The 17,656-nt window shown below is 38.0% G+C and overlaps 1 protein-coding gene across 2 annotated transcripts in view; it reads left to right on the plus strand.

Moving 5' to 3' along the window:
* Nucleotides 1–433: 433 nt before the first annotated feature.
* Pkn2 (protein kinase N2) overlaps nt 434–17,656 on the plus strand; it is a 98,561-nt gene continuing 81,338 nt past the window's right edge. For both annotated transcript variants that reach the window (XM_075981174.1, XM_075981175.1), the window contains exon 1: nt 434–567. In XM_075981174.1, coding sequence (XP_075837289.1) covers nt 520–567 — 48 coding nt within the window. In that variant the 5' untranslated portion in view covers nt 434–519. The remainder of the gene's footprint in view (nt 568–17,656) is intronic.

A 17,656-nucleotide genomic window follows, 5' to 3' on the forward strand; every position in this document is an offset into this window, starting at 1 on the left:
CCCCTGTGTCACCCCGGCCCGCCCGGAGCCGGCCCTGCCCAGCCCGTCCGCCCCGCGCCGCTGGCCGGGGGTCCCCGCCATCCCCCGCATCTTCCCTTACCCCGCCCAGCCGGGGGCGGGGCCGCGGCCGTCACGTGCGCCGGCGGCCGCCAAGCGAGGCAGCTTTTGCGACGCGGTGACAGCCAAATGGTGCGACAGGGGGAGCTGCCGCCGCGGCCGCTGCTCCCCGCACCGAGAGCTCCGAGGCGGCTCCCGGCGTCGCCCTGAGGGAGCGGCTGAGGGGACAGAGTCCGGCGGGCGGCGGCGGGCGGCGAGGGGGAGCCGCGCCGAGGGCCCTCGCTCCCCGCCGCTCTCCATGAGCCGGGCCGCCTGAGCCGCGCCTGCAGTCGGGCCGCGCCTCCATGACTCCCTAGCTGCTGCTTTCTCTCCGGTCCTCACCCCCCGCCCGGCTCCCGTCCCGCCTTCTCCCTCGGCTGCGCCGCTGGCCGCCTTCAGGTGCGGAGTCCCGAGCGGAGCGCCATGGCGTCCAACCCCGACCGTGGGGAGATCCTCCTCACCGAGCTGCAGGTAAGGGCCGCGGCCCTGCGGGAGCGCCGGCTGGGAAAGCGGGGCTGGGGTGGGGGGGGGCCGGGGATGGCGGCCGCGGGCTCGGGGACGCTGCTCACCGCGCCCCTGGCCCGCTAAGTGCGGAAACTCGCGTGGAGTCAGTCCGGAGCGGCTGCCCCACGCCCGGGACCGGTCTCCCGCGCGCTCTCGGAGGCCACCGGGCGGAGGGACCCTCCGTCCCCGCGGGCGGGGCCGTGTGCTCACGCGGGTCCCCTCCCGGTGTCACCGCCCCGCCCTCCCTCCCCCCCCCCCAATCCCGCTCCCGAACTCCTTTGAATGACTCCCTGGCTGTGGGCGGTTCCCTCCCCTTCCCCTCAGACTGCACAAAGAGCGCCCCCCAGAACTTCAGCCCACCGGAGGGCTCGCTCTGAAGTGACGGCCTCTCTCCGCCAGCCCTCTTCAGGTGACCGACGGCCTGTAGCGGACCGGGCCGGCCGTGTCTTTTTCCTGACTTTTCCTTTCTAACTCAGGGAGAGATAGGTGGTCCTCCCGGATGGCTCCCTCTGCTCAGATCCGGAAGTTCAGATGCTGATGGGTTTTTTTTCCCATACTTTTATTTTCCCTCCGGTTTGGACACAAGAGAAAGAGCACCAGAAGTTGTTTACAAGCCAGAGAACAGTTCACTAAGTGAAAACGTTAGGCAGCACATGTCCGCAGAAGATAACAAAGTAGATGCCGTAATTAGTGTGGTTGGTGTCGGAACAATATTATTCTTTCCTATTTCCAGCTAAATATTTGATGATGTAAGCACGATTTTTGTTTTGAGATCTCGGTGGTGTCGGAGACTTGAGTTTATACACTGTTGATTGTGTTTCATTACTTTGGAGTATTCAAGAGATGTTTACATCTGGATTGAAATTTTGCCTCTAAACTGATTTTGGTTAATTTTTGGTTTGTTTTAATATACTCATATTTTGGCCACTCAAAGCTTAGAGAGAGGACTGAAGCACTTGCGTTAATTCTGGAAAAGTTGGACAGTTCATTTTTTTAACACGTGACTCTTAGAGGGTTAATTATGATAATAAAATTATTCATTGCTTCTCCCTGTAAATTTCTTCTTGAAATGCCTTTGCCTTAGGTCCCAGCATAAGCCTAGTATATTGGGCCATCAGATGTAAGCGTAAGTACATTGCCATGATAGTTGGTGCATCTTTAAGTTAGAGACCTGAGCAGGGAACATCTGTACATTACTGTGCCTGTGGAATCCTTTGGAAGTGCAAAGTGGAATTTCCTGTCATTTGAAAATGTCATTATATAACATTTTAATTACAATTAGCTCTTAGTAAGCAGCTCTTCACAGCATACATTTGCTAAATGAATAGATTCTGTTCTTAATTTGCATGCTTGTAAAAGAAAAATGCCCTGAAGTTTTGGGAAAGAGCATATATTGCCTACTTTTGAAACATGAAAAGCACACTTTGATTTTGATAACATGCCATTAAAATGACATTTTTCTATCAGTGCTGTTAGAATTATAAATTTTATGGTGTCCTTGTATTTTCTGGAGGTTGGCATAAATGGTACTTATTTTGTAGCAAAAAAAAATTTGTGTTTATTAAATTATATTTAGGGCCTTTTTTGTTAGTAAGGTCAGTTTTGGCAGTAACAAGCACGCTAAAGAATGAAAAAGAACTTTAAATATGACAATTTAAATAATGGAAACAAAATAAGGAACACCAGATGCAGTTATGCTTTTCACTAAGAAAGTATAACTCAGCCGGGCAGTCGTGGCGCACGCCTTTAATCCCAGCACTCGGGAGGCAGAGGCAGGCGGATCTCTGTAAATTCGAGACCAGCGTGGTCTACAAGAGCTAGTTCCAGGACAGGCTCCAAAGTTTCAGAGAAACCCTGCCTTGAAATCCCCCCACCCCCCACCCAAAAAAAAAGAAAGAAAGAAAGAATAACTCCCTCTGAAAAAATAATAGTTCTTATTAAGTGTTACTTTAATATTAATCTTTACGTTGACAATATATATCTAAGACATTTTTCTTGGTTTATTGTAGTCTCAGTTGTAATAAAAGTTACTGCATATAAAGTTTATACTGTTTATTAAAATATTTATCTACATCACTTAAGATACATGACCATAAAATTTACTTCATTCAAATATTTATTTCATTTGGTCATGAAACAAATGTAATTTATTCAATATTTGTCAAAAGTTTACTTAGTTATATTTTTAAAGCTTCTAAATTGTTTGAAGTTTTTTAGACTGAAAACTAGTTTAATATGAATTTCTCGATGTTTATCTGTCAAGCACACTTTTAAGTATTTAAATATTAAGTTATGTAACCAATTTTAAACGTGTTTAATGACCGAACACTGTTACTTTACCATATCTTGTCTTGGGAATACTGTTTCACTCTAGACATTGGTTTAACTTTAATGAAATATTTGTTTGTAAACATACATCCAGTTTCTTTTTTAATCATACTGCAGAATTTGGAGTAGTTTGCAGGAGTTGGAATTGTCTTAATATAATGTTTGCTTCTAGACAGGTAAAGCTATACATTTGAAACCATTACTTTGTCTTCATACTTACTGTAGTGTTTCTGTGAATAACACTTTTGACTCTTGCTAGTAACACGGAGACTTAGTAAACAAGGAGGAATTAGGAGAGTGAACAGGAGCTTTGATGGCCAGAGACTGGAAGGTAAGATGTATGGAAGAATATTTGTTACAGAAACAACAAAAATAGGCTATCAAAAAATTTAAACTCCATTGGCAGTTTCCAGCTTTTATATCATAATGTATATATATATATATATATATATTTTTTCATTAGAAGCATGGCAGGAACCTTATTTTTGTGAGGCCAAAAACCCTACATTTTATTTTTAAGAAAACTGGGATTAATGAAAAGTATTAAAAATCTCCAAATGGCTATTGCAGTAATTTTAGAGAATCCAAATATTTAAATTTGAGTAGAACCAAATATTTAAATAATCTTACTGATATTGGTGATTCATCACCTTCATCAAAGTTTCCTGGGTAAAGGAATTTGCTCAATTGAAAAGTTTTGGTACTTAGCCTTGAATTGCAGACGTTAATGTCAACTGAATATCTACCAAAACTATATTGAAGGATCTAAATATGACAAGGATTTTTTACTTTCTAGAATAGCACAAATAGCTTTTGTATGAGTGGAGAGTTTTATGAAAGTACAGATAGCATTTATTATTTGCTACATGTTGGCCATTGTTCTTAGGTATCTTGTGTATTTTATTTGATATTCACAATACACTAGTAAGGTAAGTTGTTTTACTTCCATTTTATGAATTAGGAGTGTTAAGTTGACTGGTATGACAGCACTTGTCATTAATTCCAACGCTCAGGAGGCAGAAGCAGGAGGATTGCTTTGAGTTCAAGGTCAGTCTAAATAGTGAGTTCTGGGCTAGCTAGGACTAAATATGAGACCCTGCCTCAAAAACAAAAACCAGAAACCAACCAACAAGAATGTTAAGTAAATTTCCTATGGTTATGCTGTTAACTTTAAATTTGAACTCTGATCTGTGTGTTTTCAATTACATCATTAAGTTGTCTCAGTTCTTTGGATTCATAGATGTTTTGTATTCCAGTGTTGTATGACAATTTCTAAAAATTGGTCTAAATGTTGTTAATCAGAGTTAGCTTTGTTGTGAATTCTAAGATCCCGCTAGAAACAGGAAAAGTGTTGTTCATATTTCATTTGGTAGTGTATAATTTAACTGTGCTTGATTAATTTCAAATAGGGTACACTATTCCACAAAGAGTAGTCATATAAACAACCTACTCCAGACTTTCTTCTCTTAACAATGACTGTTTCTGATGAGAGACATTAAAAGCTCGTTGAAAATCTGCCAAAGATTGATTTCTCAAGTTCATAGTTTAATTTTTAAGTTTGTGTATAACCTAGTTCTGTGTTGGCACTTAGAAGGTGTTCGGTATACTGATAAGAGGCTCCATTTCTTACCTACAATGAGGACTGTCCTGATCATTTTATGAGAAGTTCATTATAATTACTGCCCTATGTATGCAGTTACTATTAACCCTTGTATCCTTGGATTCTTCATGCAGGGATTCGACCAAATGCCTCTGTTCCCGAGTGCTTGGATCTCTGAGTTTGAGGTCAACCTGATCTGCATAAAGTTCAAGGAAAGCCAAAGCTACATAAAGAGACTATCTCAAAACAAGGAGGTGGGGGTGGACAGATGGCTCAGTGGTTAGGAGCTCTGGCTGCTCTTTCAAGAACACAGGTTCAATTCCCAGCACCCACATGACAGCTCACAACTGTCTGTGATGCAGCTCCAGGTGTTTTGACACCCTCAGACAAACATGTGGACAAAACACCAGTGCACATAAAGTAAAAATAAATAAATCGTTAAAACCGACTCCATCTGTATTGTGCACGCACAAACGTTTTTCATGTCATTCCCCAAACAATATAGCGTTTGCATTGTATTGAAGGATATGTCTAGATGATATTATTACAGTTATTCCTTGAAATCAGTAGGGAATTCATTTCATGACACCTCTAGGTCTCAGAATTCTTGGATGCTTAACTCTTGTGTGTGAAATGGCATGGTATCTGCATGTCTTCAATTACCTGTCAACTGTTTACAATACCCAATTCATATATGCTAAAGTGATACATTATAAAGATGAACTGATATACAAGAAGTATATAGTATTGAGTGTAGATTTGTACACTAAATTTGTAGATAAAAGATTTGCAATGTCTACTTTGTCTAATTAGTTAATGGTTTACTGTCTTAGCACATAGGCATTTTAATTTATTGGAAAGTAATTATGACAGACTTTGGAATTTACTTTTCCTTGTAGAAGATATGCCACCTAGTATGCTGATATGTGTTAAGTAGCACATACTTTATACCTTAGTCTTTCTGTTAGTTACAAAGGGATGGCTATTCTGGCTGTTTGAGAGCTTTCATTGAACAAATTACACACAATTTTTTTCTTTTATTTAACCTTAGGCATACTGTACTGAATCATTATTTGTCATAGTAAGTGCTCCTGGACCACCACTATTCCCTCCTCACAATATCTGCGCTGTAGACAGAAGTTTCTGTCCTGCCCGGCCCTGCAGCTGTTCAGTCCCAAAGAAACACACAGAGGCTTATATTAATTACAAACTGTTTGGCCTATTGTTCAGGCTTATTACCAACACCTCTTACAACCTAAATTAATCCATAATTCTTATCTATGTTTAACCATGTGGTTTGGTACCTTTTCTCAGTAAGGCATTCAATTGCATTGAATATAATCTTTTTAACTTGGGTTTCTACCTACTTTAGATAAACTTATTCATATTATTGCTTGTTGATGTAGTGTAACAGCATTGACTGTAGTTTCATTGAATAGATATCTCCCATTGTTTGATATTTGAATATTTAACTCTTATTGGTGATTTATTTATTTTTTTGCTTTTCATAATGGTGAGTAAAGATACTATGGACAGCGTGTTTCCTGTGTTTATGAAGGCTGAAAGTGTATGTGGAGGTTCACTTGATGCTTTACAGAGCAGCTAATGCTTTTAGCATTAAGATGTGATACTGAACTTCATTGGGGTTATATGAATTTATAATCATGCCAACAAATACATGAAAGTAAAGGTTCTTTTGTTACCTGTCCTTTCAACACCTTATATTATCATTTTTAACTTTTACAAATCAAAGGGCCATAATACTTTGTCTCTTGATCTTGATGATGCTTTGTGATTATCATGATATAGAATATTTCTTTTTAAAAAATAGCTTTATTATTTTGAAGTATGTATAGGTGTGTATGTGTTCAATATGGATATTTGCATTTGAGTGCAGGAGCCCACAGAGGCTAAAAAGAAGCATTTGGATCCCTGGAGCTGGAGTTACATATTGTTGTGAGCTTCCTGACTTGGATGTTGGGAACCAAACTTGTGTCCTCTGGAAGAGAATCAAGTGCTCTTGACTACTGAGCCATCTCTCCAGGAGCCCTGGAAATTTTCTTTTTGTTTTTTGACCTTTTATGTTTTTTTTCTTCAGTTGAATCTCTTTTCTCTCTTGCCCACTTTTTCTTTTTTTTTTTTGTTTGTTTTGATTTGTAAGAGTTTCTTATTTTTTTATTCTAAACCTGTTTATTGTGAATATCTTCTTTCAGTTTCTAAATAGTTACTTTCAGTTCAGGAGGTTGTTTAGGAGGAACAGTTATAAATCTTTTACCATTTTGGAATATATTCAGAATCATAATCTACAAGCTTGCAGTTATTATTTGTTGCAGGTTTGGTGTAAAAATAATGAAAGTATAATTTCTGTCTATGGATTTGTAAACTTTCCAAATAAAAAGCCCTAGGCAGTTGGTAAAACATGTAAATCCCACACATGCTAGGCATTTAAATGTTAGTTAACATAGTGTAAATGTAGAAATAATGAGAATTACTTATGTGAATAGTTGATAAAACTGCTCGTTTTTCCATTCCATTTGTCTTAAATTACTTAATACTTTGTTATTAAGTAATTAATATTTAATTCTTATGTTAGTAGACAGTATTGTATGATTTTGAATCAGTTATTTACATATTAGCATAGGTTGTCAGTTTATTTCTGGAGTTGGTTAGATGTAGTAATATGAGTGGCGGGGCTGCGTCCCCAGCACCCCGGCTGCCTGCTAGCTTATGCCTCGAAATAATTACACGGACACTGTATTCTTTTAAACACTGCTTGGCCCATTATATCTAGCCTCTTCTTGGCTAACTCTCGCACCTGGACTAGCCCATTTCTAATAATGTGTGTAGCACCGAGGTGTGCTTACCGGGAAGATTCTAGCCTATGTCCATCTTGGGTTGGAGCTTCATCGCGTGTGCCTCAGAGAGCAGAGCTATCGCCTCTGCCCGGGAGAGGGGAGCATGGCGTCTCTGAGCTCACTTCCTCTTCCTCCCAGCATTCTGTTCTGTTTACTCCACCCACCTATGTTCTAACCAATAAAATGGGCCAAGGCAGTTTATTGTTTAACCAATGACCTTCCTCCATCATTTCCCCTTTTTCTGTTTAAACAACAACAAAAAAAGGAAGGCTTTAACTTTAACATAGCAAAATTACATATAACAAAACAGTTATCAAGTAAAAGTTACAATATTTACATCTATTTTATCTTTTTTCATAACTAAGGAAAACTATAACTATCTATATATTCTTTAACTCCATCAAAGACTCCAGAAGGATATAATATTACCTAAGCAAACAAGAAATCCAAAACTCTAGAAATGACAGAGACATCTCGCTGCCTGGACAGTCACCCAAAGTTTCTCTGTACCATTGGGGCATCCATCTTCGGCCTACAGGCCCATAGTTTCCAGCAGACATTTCCATGAAGCAGGAAATTTCAAAGGCAGTTCAGTCACTATCTGTTGTGTCCTGCAGAATGTCTCGCAGACTCTTTCATGAATCAGGAATCCCAAAAGACCATCTCACCTTTAGGCAAGTTCAGCAGTCCTCTCTGCGGGTTCTTTGTGTCCAGTTTATGCATCAGTCCAGGCAAGAGCTTTGCTATGTCTATAATTTGCTGGTCTTTTCCATTCTATATAATAGCTACATTTTATTCTTTGCAGTCTAAGGTTTTTATTCTCCCTTAACTGAAAATAAATTCATGTTTCATCTTTTTATTAGGCTTTTTAGTATCGTGATCCTTCAGACTTCTTTTATAATCACATTCATTTAAAGAAATTTTTTAGCTACTTTTTTTGTCTTTACTTTCCACTTCTTTAACTTATCTAAATATGACTTCGTATCAATTATACCATTAAAATTATTCTCTCACCGACATCGGTAGTCTTCTGTTTCTAATCCTAGGGACAACTGATATTACTTCAACTTCCTGTAACTTTCATGTTTAAGCTTTAAAGACCCTGCACAAACCTGGTTTTATATATATGTACACACACACATGCATGTGTGGGAGCCTGTGGCTAGCTAGCTGACGTGTGTGCACTACAGGAAGATTTCACTTAATCCAAGGATAAGGTGGAGACCCTAGTCCCCATAGTACTAAACAGAAAACTGAATGCCTTCTTTCCCTGCCGCCCTTTTCTTCTCTATCATTGATTCTGTGTTCTCTTATCTCTTTAGCCTTACACATCAAATGCCTGTAAGTCCATTGCTAGTTGAACAGTATACCCTGTGCCACAGTTTCAAATGCTTGTTTGAGAAAATCTGATTGGCCTTATTCACCTTGATCCATTCAACTATGTAACTCAAGGAATGGGATTGTGTTAGGGATGACAATTATTTTCTGAAAAGGGAGTGTAGGGTAGGAAAATGCACATGCGTTTAAACTCTTTCAATAATTTTCTTTTGATTATAGAATGAAATAGACCTTCCATTTTCCGTCCCTTATAAGTCCTGCTAGACCTTTCTCTGTCTGTCTTAAGCTAGGGCATATTGAACTATTCGAAGATTTATGAACCACATTTCTTTTGTACTTCTGTGTCTAGTTTTAATAACACTAATATTGTCTTTCTCCATGAATAGTATTTGGCAAATTGGACAATCCTTTAACTCTACTAAGGAACAGTTATATTTATGTAGAATCCTAAAGTTTAAAGGTTGCCCCATCCCCCATTTCTCTTTCTTTGAAAGCATCTCATTTTTAGTCTGGGTTGTTCTCAAGGTCACACTCTTACCTCAGCTTCCCAAGTAATGAGATCACAGGCATGTACTACCACATTTTTTCTTTTTTAAAATAAGTAAGTTTAGTGAATTAGTCCTTTCACATTTGTGACTATAGTGATATTTTATTTGTGTTTTAATAAATAAAGCTTGCCTGAACAGCTAAGCCACTAGAGGCCAGGGAGTGGTGGTGCACAACTTTAATTCCAGGATTTAAGGCCACCCTGGGCTCAGATTGAATCTGTCTAAAAGGGCCCAGCACCTTTACATATGAGATCTATAAAGGAGTCACACACCCCAGCACTAGGGAGGTGGGGATAGGAGTGATACGGCTGGGTGGAGAGAGGTATATTAGGATGGAGGAGACTAAGAGCTCATTGCAGTCTGAGGTTGGTGGAGAGCATTGTAGTCTATGGTCACGCTGAGCCTTTGGGCCTTAGTAGAGCTAAGAATTCTCTAATGGCTTGAATGCTTTACTTTTTTGATCTTCAACTTGAACCCAAATATCTGTCTATGGGTTTTTATTATTTGTGCTACATGGACCATTTGCAAAATAGGCTATTTTCCATTTTACAGCTCCTGTCATTGAACATATCAGTGCAGTGGTTAAATTATGTGTCACTACCATTTTACTCACTTTATGTCCCTAGCGCCTGGCATACTATTTATGCTCAATAAATGCACAAGTCGATAAGTAATGTCAAATTGTTTTAAATTTTCTGGCCAATCTAATACTTCTAAATTTCTAAAATCTCACTGACTATGCTAAAGATCTGGTCATTTTTATTAGTTGCTATCTTAGCCTTTTCAGTTGACTCTTATATTTTGATTATTAAGGAAATAGTTATGCTATTTTTTCCTTTTCTGGTGTAATTTTAAGATTGTTTCATTTTGCTGAGCATGGTGGCACATTCTATAATTCTAAAACTTGGGGTGTGGCAAGGGCTTTAAGATCTAGAGTCAGCCCAGGTTATATAATGAGACCTTGTATTACAGGCTGGCCCAACATCTAGGTAATTGGTCATGCTTCATAGATTCATTTTATTCTCCTCTTTTTCCTCTTTTGTTCAAATAAGAAGGGATAGGAAGATAGCTATCTTAACCTACAGATATTTCCATAATCTTAATTTAAAATAACAGCAAGCTGAGTTTGTGTGCCTGCATAGTTGAAGTCTTACACTATGTGATGAATTTCTAGGATTGAGCATTCATTGAAGAATTTATTTGTGCATTGCAAATACTGAACTGTAGTGCCATTTGCAGACTGTGGATATGCTTAAATAAATTTATAGCTGTCTTTGTCATTTTCCCAGAGACTTGACATAGTTATCAATTTGAACTAAGATTATATATAGCTACAAAATACAAAAGATCCTGCACATTTTTGTACTAGATAAAAAGGTTTGTGGCAAATACTACTAAATAATATAAACTCTCCAATTGAATACACTCAAGCTTTGACGCACAAATTATATTGAGTGCTCAGCTTACTTATTTATCATAATTGAATTTCTATTTTGTTTCTATATAAACTCTATCTTTGTACTTTGAACATCAAGAGAATGTTCATTTTCTTATAAATTTTTGTTTTAGTTCGAGTTTTCACTATGTTAAAACCTCATAGAAACTCTACACAAAATTTTATACTTAGTGTTTGTCTTAGGTAAGGTTCCTATTGCTGTGATGAGACTTCAGTAATATTTTTGTTCATTAGGACACTACACAGGGTCAAGACCCATCACTATGTTCCCACCTCTACCTCTTACTCTTGTCTTCAAGGGAAATAATATGTAGATCCGTAATCTCCTGTGCTGAGTATCGTCTCACCTGGCTGAGGCTCTTTTGCAGTTAACGTTTTTATTTTCTATTGGTAGTATACCCTAAAATTAAAAAAAATTGTGGAAAATGGCTATTGTGCAATCATTTATTATACCTAGTAATGATCATTTGAGGTCTAGTACAGTAGCTGCCAGCTGGTGTATAGCTTTTAAAATTTAAAGTAGTGAAATTTAATAAAAGTACTCACTCAATAGCCAGATTGGGCCAGTGAGTGTTACATTAGATAGCATCAACTTGGATCATTAAATTCTATAGAACTGTTCTAGAAAAGGATTTAATTGATTTGTTTAAATATTGTCAATTTAGATGAGGCCAAAAGTCCCTTGTAAATTATATTCTGCTTACATTTGAGTGAAGTAATGTATTAATATGACTTGAAAATAAACCATAGCCGAGTGGGTGGTAGGCGCACCCCTTTAATCCCAGCACTCGGGGGGAAAAGGCAGTCACATCTCTGCTAGACAGGGTTTCTCTGTAGCTATGAAGCCTGTCCTGGAACTCACCTGGTCTACAGAGTGAGTTCCAGGACAGGCTTCATAGCTACAGAGAAACCCTGTCTTGAAAAACAAAAACAAAAAGAAAAGAAACCATTCAGTATAAAGATGCTTTCCTAAACCTGGTGGTGGTGGTACAAGCCTTTAATTTTAGGACTCAGGAGACAGAGACTGGTGAGTTAGAGGCCAGTGTTGTCTATGTACCAGGACAGCATGGGTATACACCAGGTTTGTCTACACAGAGGGGAAAAATGCTTTTCTAGTTGAGTCCTTTTTTGTTTTTGCTTACAATCTGACTGAAAAGTGTCAATGTTACAGTTGGTTCATTATTATATAATGTTATTGTTGTTGTTGCTCTGTAGATAGGGCTGGCCCCAAACTCAGAGATCCACCCACCTCTGACTCCAAGTGCTGGGATTAAAGGCATACCACTTTCTGACTATTATATAAGTTTTTTTACGTAATAATTTCAGATGAGTAGTAAAAAATAAGATGCATTTGAGATTTAGTATATTAAGATATAAACTCATGGATTCTTTTGTTTTGAAAATTCATAGCAAAGATACTGTGAGTTTGAAGTCATATTTTGTAGCCAATTCTCTTGGTTAAGGGGATAGGTACTACATTCTTTGAGGAATTGCAGTATTCAATTCAGGTATCAAAAACATCGGGTAATTAGTTAATAATTTGTCTAGTGCTTTTTCACATTGTCTTAAAACAAGTTTTCGTAGAAATTTTTTATTTTGAATGTTTTTACTGTCACAGAGATTAAAGTGAAACATTTTTGGTGACAGCCTCATGCTATCTCTTGACAGAACCAGAAGAATGGGGCATATTTTTATCAGCGGAACTCTGAAATCATGGGTTTCATTGCTTTCATACCAGTTTGTTGACTTGTATCAAGTTACTATTAAAAGATCCAGCTAAATCTTTTTTGAATTTGCCAGCTGTGTTTTAAAAGTCTTATTTCTTGAATATATTATTGAAACACATAAACCAAAAGAATAAAATCCTTTGTTTCTAAAGATTATAGTAATTGTGTGTTTGTGCAAATGTACTCATAGTAAATATTTTGTATTTTCTTTTTAATAGTAAATATGAGGAAACTGATCCAATCTCAATTTTTTTTTCTCTGATGAGTTTTAACTATTAAAACTTAAGAGACTGACTTTTGGGTCTGTATAAGCATATTAGGCCTTGAGTGGTTTTATTGTGGTTTGGGGTTTTGTTTTGTTTTTTTGTTTTTTTCAAGACAGGGTTTCTCATAGTGTTAGAGATTGAACCCTGGATCTCGCACATACTGGAAAACAATCTACCAGTGAGCTACTTTACAATCTCTTCTGAGATTAATTTTAATCTATTCAGCCCTCAGAATCTCACATGGGAAAACTGCATCTATAAAGGGTTATCACTTTAGGAAAAAATAAAAAGGGGCAAAAATAGTAATACAAAATTAAATTTTTGTTTTTCCTATATCCTTACGTTGGTGGTAATGGGTTTGTCCATCTGTCTGTCTGCCTGTCTGTGATACACTGATAATAAGCCTCTCTGCAGGAGTTTTTTTTGGGTTAATTGCAGTAGTTGAGCTAAGGAAGAATACTAGTTCATAGTCCAGTTCTTTATCTCATCAGGTTTGGTAACCAGTTTTTTATTAGCTCTTTTTACTATAATTAAAGTTAATGAGCTAATACTAATACTATACAGAGCAGAGGAAACAGTTGATTTTTTAAAAAAAAATTCAGTATATGTAGATATCTAGAAAAATTCCTTCAATAATTGTCCATTCTCTCTAATTTTCTACAGAAGAAATAACAGAAACCGCAAATGCAAAATTCATTAAAATGTTTCTAAACCCGAATTTCATAGTTGACTATTGGAATATCAGCATTTTATCTGATTATGCTTGCAACGGCTTTTTTTTCTTTCATATATAAGCAAGAGTACAATTTACCTTAGTAGTTTAGAACACATCCTGTCTTCCTTTACACTCAGATATTAGCAAATGAAATGAAATGTGAAATTATCATTTCATTGTCCACAGAGAAACTTTTGCTATTTCCAAAGTTGTATTGTGCATTTGCTTCACTTACTTTTTACACAGGTATTGCCAACTAAACACCAAATGAAAAATTTTTATTCAGAACCTTTATTTAAGAAGAGCAATTAGGGCTTATGTTGTTAAAAGAAGCTACACATCTGAATGGAGCCATAAAGCACACTACTTACAGCTTAGGAAACTGATCTAAATCAATTCTGTTATTTAATAACAAATGTGTAAATACCTATACAGTATAAAGCAAGCGTCAGAATTTATAGGCAGTTAGCCAGCTGAAGGTAAATTTGGTGCATGCCTTACGGGAATGAATGACTGGGGAACTGGTAAGTGCATAGTCAGTGAGTCGCAACCAGCTACTCTTGAGCTGTGGGCATTTGTTTTATATTACTGTTTTTCAAGACTTAAGCAAACAAGATGTGTTGGTAGAACTACATTTGCCATTACAGTGATGAATTTTTATCAAATCAAATATTTGCTAGCCACAGAGGCTCACACCTATAATTCCTGTATTTGAGAGGCTGAAGTGGGAAGATTTTTTTGAGCTTCAGGCCTGCTAAGGCAATGTCTTGAAACCCAGAAACCTTGAAAACTTTTAGTACTTACCATTGCCAGGTATGTTATGTCAAAAACTATGATGTGTTGAAAGAGACATTGGATCTGGCCATTAACCATTAGAATTGTGTTGCTCAGCAATAATGCCTGTTGTGATTGGTGACATTCAGTATGGTAGCTACTAGGCACACATGGTTAGCCAAACCAGAATTAAAGCTTAATGTGACTGAGGGTCTGACTTTTTAAAATTAAGGTTACATTTACACAGAGATGTGATTGATGCTACTGACTTAGATAATGGCACTCTAGATTCTAAGTTCACTTGCTGAGACAGCCGTGATAAAGCTACCATTTAAGATTTAAACAGCAGGTTGGAGAGATGGCTTAGTGGTTAAGATCACTTGCTACAGGTCGGGCACTGGTGGTGCACGCCTTTAATCCTAGCACTCTGGAGGCAGAAGTAGGCGGATCTCTGAGTTTGAGGCCAACGTGGTCTACAAGAGCTAGTTCCACGACAGGCTCCAAAGCTACAGAGAAACCCTGTGCCGAAAAACAAAAACAAAAAAAACAAACAAACAAACAAAAAAACCCCAAAAGATCACTTGTTACTCTTGCAGAGGATATTAATGTGGTTATCATCCCCATCAGGTGGCTCACAGCTGCCCGTTACTGTAATTCCAGAGGATCTGTCACCCTTTTCTAGCCTCCATAGACTTGGACATCTGCATGCTCACACACATATACATAAATAAAAATAAATTTAAGACATTTAAATTACATATCTGAAGAGCAGTAGTTAGTTCAAGGAGGATGGGATGAGAGACAAATACATGAAAGCAGGAAATTGATATACTTTTCATTCAGAAGGCTGCCCAGAGTCATGTTCTTATAGTTTTTTTTCCTTTTCTGGCAGACAAATTATTTAATAACTGCGGATGGCCTTGATCTATTTGCTGTATCTAAACCTGGTCAGCAACATGAAAAGAGGGATTTGTATTGTTTTCTTTCTTTTAGTCAGAGAAGCAACTACAAAGATATAAGGAATATACATTTTGAAAGAACAGCTGTGCTTTGCTTTATGCTCTTGCTTACTCTTCTGCTTCGTAGACCACTGAGTTTTACCACCTGAAGATCTTCAGCCAATTTTAATGCTCCTTCCTAGAATGACAGCCTAAGTTGAGCACCTATGGAGGAAGGCAATTGATAATTCAGCACCATGACCACTGTAGCTCTTAAAAAGAACACATTTAATTGACTTTATAGTTTCGGTCCATTATCATCATGATGGGGAGCATGGCAGCCTGCAGACAGGGTGCAGGAGGAAGTCAACTGGACTGTCACACCAAGTGAAAATTGAGAAACGAAACCTCAAAGCCCGCCCCCACAGTGACACACTTCCTCCACCAAGACCAGACCTAATCCAACAAGACCACATTTCCTAATAGTACCACTCCCTTTGGGGGGGGCATTTTCTTTCAAACCACCATAACTGAGGGGAAAATATCTGTTCATTAATTGTTCGCTTTGTTCTTTGAATTATGTTTAATCCTGTAGCATTGTTTTTGCCTTTGAAACATGTTGTCCTTTTCTTTGGTATAAAAGCTATACTCTTTTACGTACCCCTATATCTTTTTAAAAAATCTTGAATAAGGCCAGGCATGGTAACAAATGTCCTTAATCCCAGCACTCAGGAGGCAGAGACAGATAGATCTCTGTGAGTTTGAGGTCAGCTTGGTTTACAAATCAAGTTCCAGGATAGCCAAGGACTGTTAGACATAGAAACCCTGTCTCCAAAAAAAAAAAAAAAAACCAAAGGAAGTCAGACTAATGATCTAGTGCTACTCTGTGTAAAAATTGATTTATTAAAGATAACTATATTATTAAATTGTCTGTGGAGAGCATTTATCTGATCATCTTATATAAAAATAAAATTAGTTACTTTCATGTATTACTACAAAATCTAAGGCATGTAAAAGTTTTGTTATTTAAACCACTACTTTCTTATTAATAGTTATTTTAATTACCACTTACTGAACACCTTTTATGTATCCGTATTTTGATTTTAATTTACAATAAAAGTAAGATATTTGTTAATTTCTGTTACTGTTTTTTTTGTATTGGCTTGAGAGATGCCTCAGCTATTAAAGACTAGGCTTATAAACAAAAATACAAAAATAATTATATAACATTTCTGCCCCCTTTGCTTTGTTGTTGGTTTACTGTGCAGATTAAATGAAATGTAGCATTATTTATCTTATGTAATTGTTCTTAATGAACAGCCTAAGCATTGTTGCTGTCTTAGTTTATTTTTTATTGCTGTGTTAAGACATCATGACCAGCTGGGCGGTAGTGGTGCACATCTTTAATCCCAACATTCCAGAAGGACACCATGACCAAGGCAACTGATAGTTCTGAGTTTATTGGGGCTTATAGTTTCAGAGGGTGAGGCCATGACCATCATGGCAGGGAGCTGCAGGCAGCCATTGTACTAGAATAGTAGCTAAGAGATTACATCCTGACCCACAATTACAAGGCAGAGACTAACTGGCAATTGTATGGACTTTTGAAACCACAGAGCCCAACCCCAAATAACATACCTCTTCCAATAAGGTATACCTCCTGATCCTTCCCAAATAGTTCCACTAACTGTGGACCAAGCATTCAAATGTATGAGCGTATAACTATTTTCATTCAAACCACCACACTTGACTAACCTTCCTCATCCATACTAGCAGCTGAATGATTCTTTTTAATGTCAGTAGTTATGTTTTAATTGATGTTATGACACTTTTATGTAATACTATAAAGTCTAAGGCTGCAAAAGCTTCATGATTTAAGGCCTGGCAGTGGTGGTGCACACCTTTATTCAATCCTAGCACTCAAGAGGCAGAGGTAGGCGGATCTCTTTGAGTTTGAGGTCAGCCCGGGCTGTTCCGCTCTACAGAGCAAGTTGCAGGACAGCCAAGACTATACTGGAAACCCTGTCCACTTTTATGCTCCTTCCTAGGATGACAGCTTAAGTTGAGCACCTATGGAGGAAGGCAATTGATAATTCAGCACCATGACCACTGTAGCTCTTAAAAAGAAAACATTTAATTGACTTTACAGTTTTGCATTCTGATCTTCAGGCAAACGTTATTTACAAAAAAAAAAAAAAAAGCCCCCAAAACACCAAAAAACACAAATTTACTAAAAAAAAACCACATCATGTGTTTGTGTGTCTGAGTGTGAGTGTCTGTCTATGTGCTCTGTGTGTGCTGGAGATTGAACCCAGGGTCATGTTCATGCTAGGTAAACATTCTACCACTGATCTACATCCTTAGCCCTGTTTTTTGGCTCCCACCCCCACACATAATGTCTACTGATATTCTGTACATAGACAACGGTAGCCTTGCTATTATCCTCTGATTTGGTTTGTGTGGTTGAACCTGTTAAACCTGTAATTCTTGTATTATATGAATAAGAATAAG

This window comes from Microtus pennsylvanicus, chromosome 7 (genome assembly GCF_037038515.1).
Source record: "Microtus pennsylvanicus isolate mMicPen1 chromosome 7, mMicPen1.hap1, whole genome shotgun sequence".
In the NCBI taxonomy this organism is placed as follows: Eukaryota; Metazoa; Chordata; class Mammalia; order Rodentia; family Cricetidae; genus Microtus; species Microtus pennsylvanicus.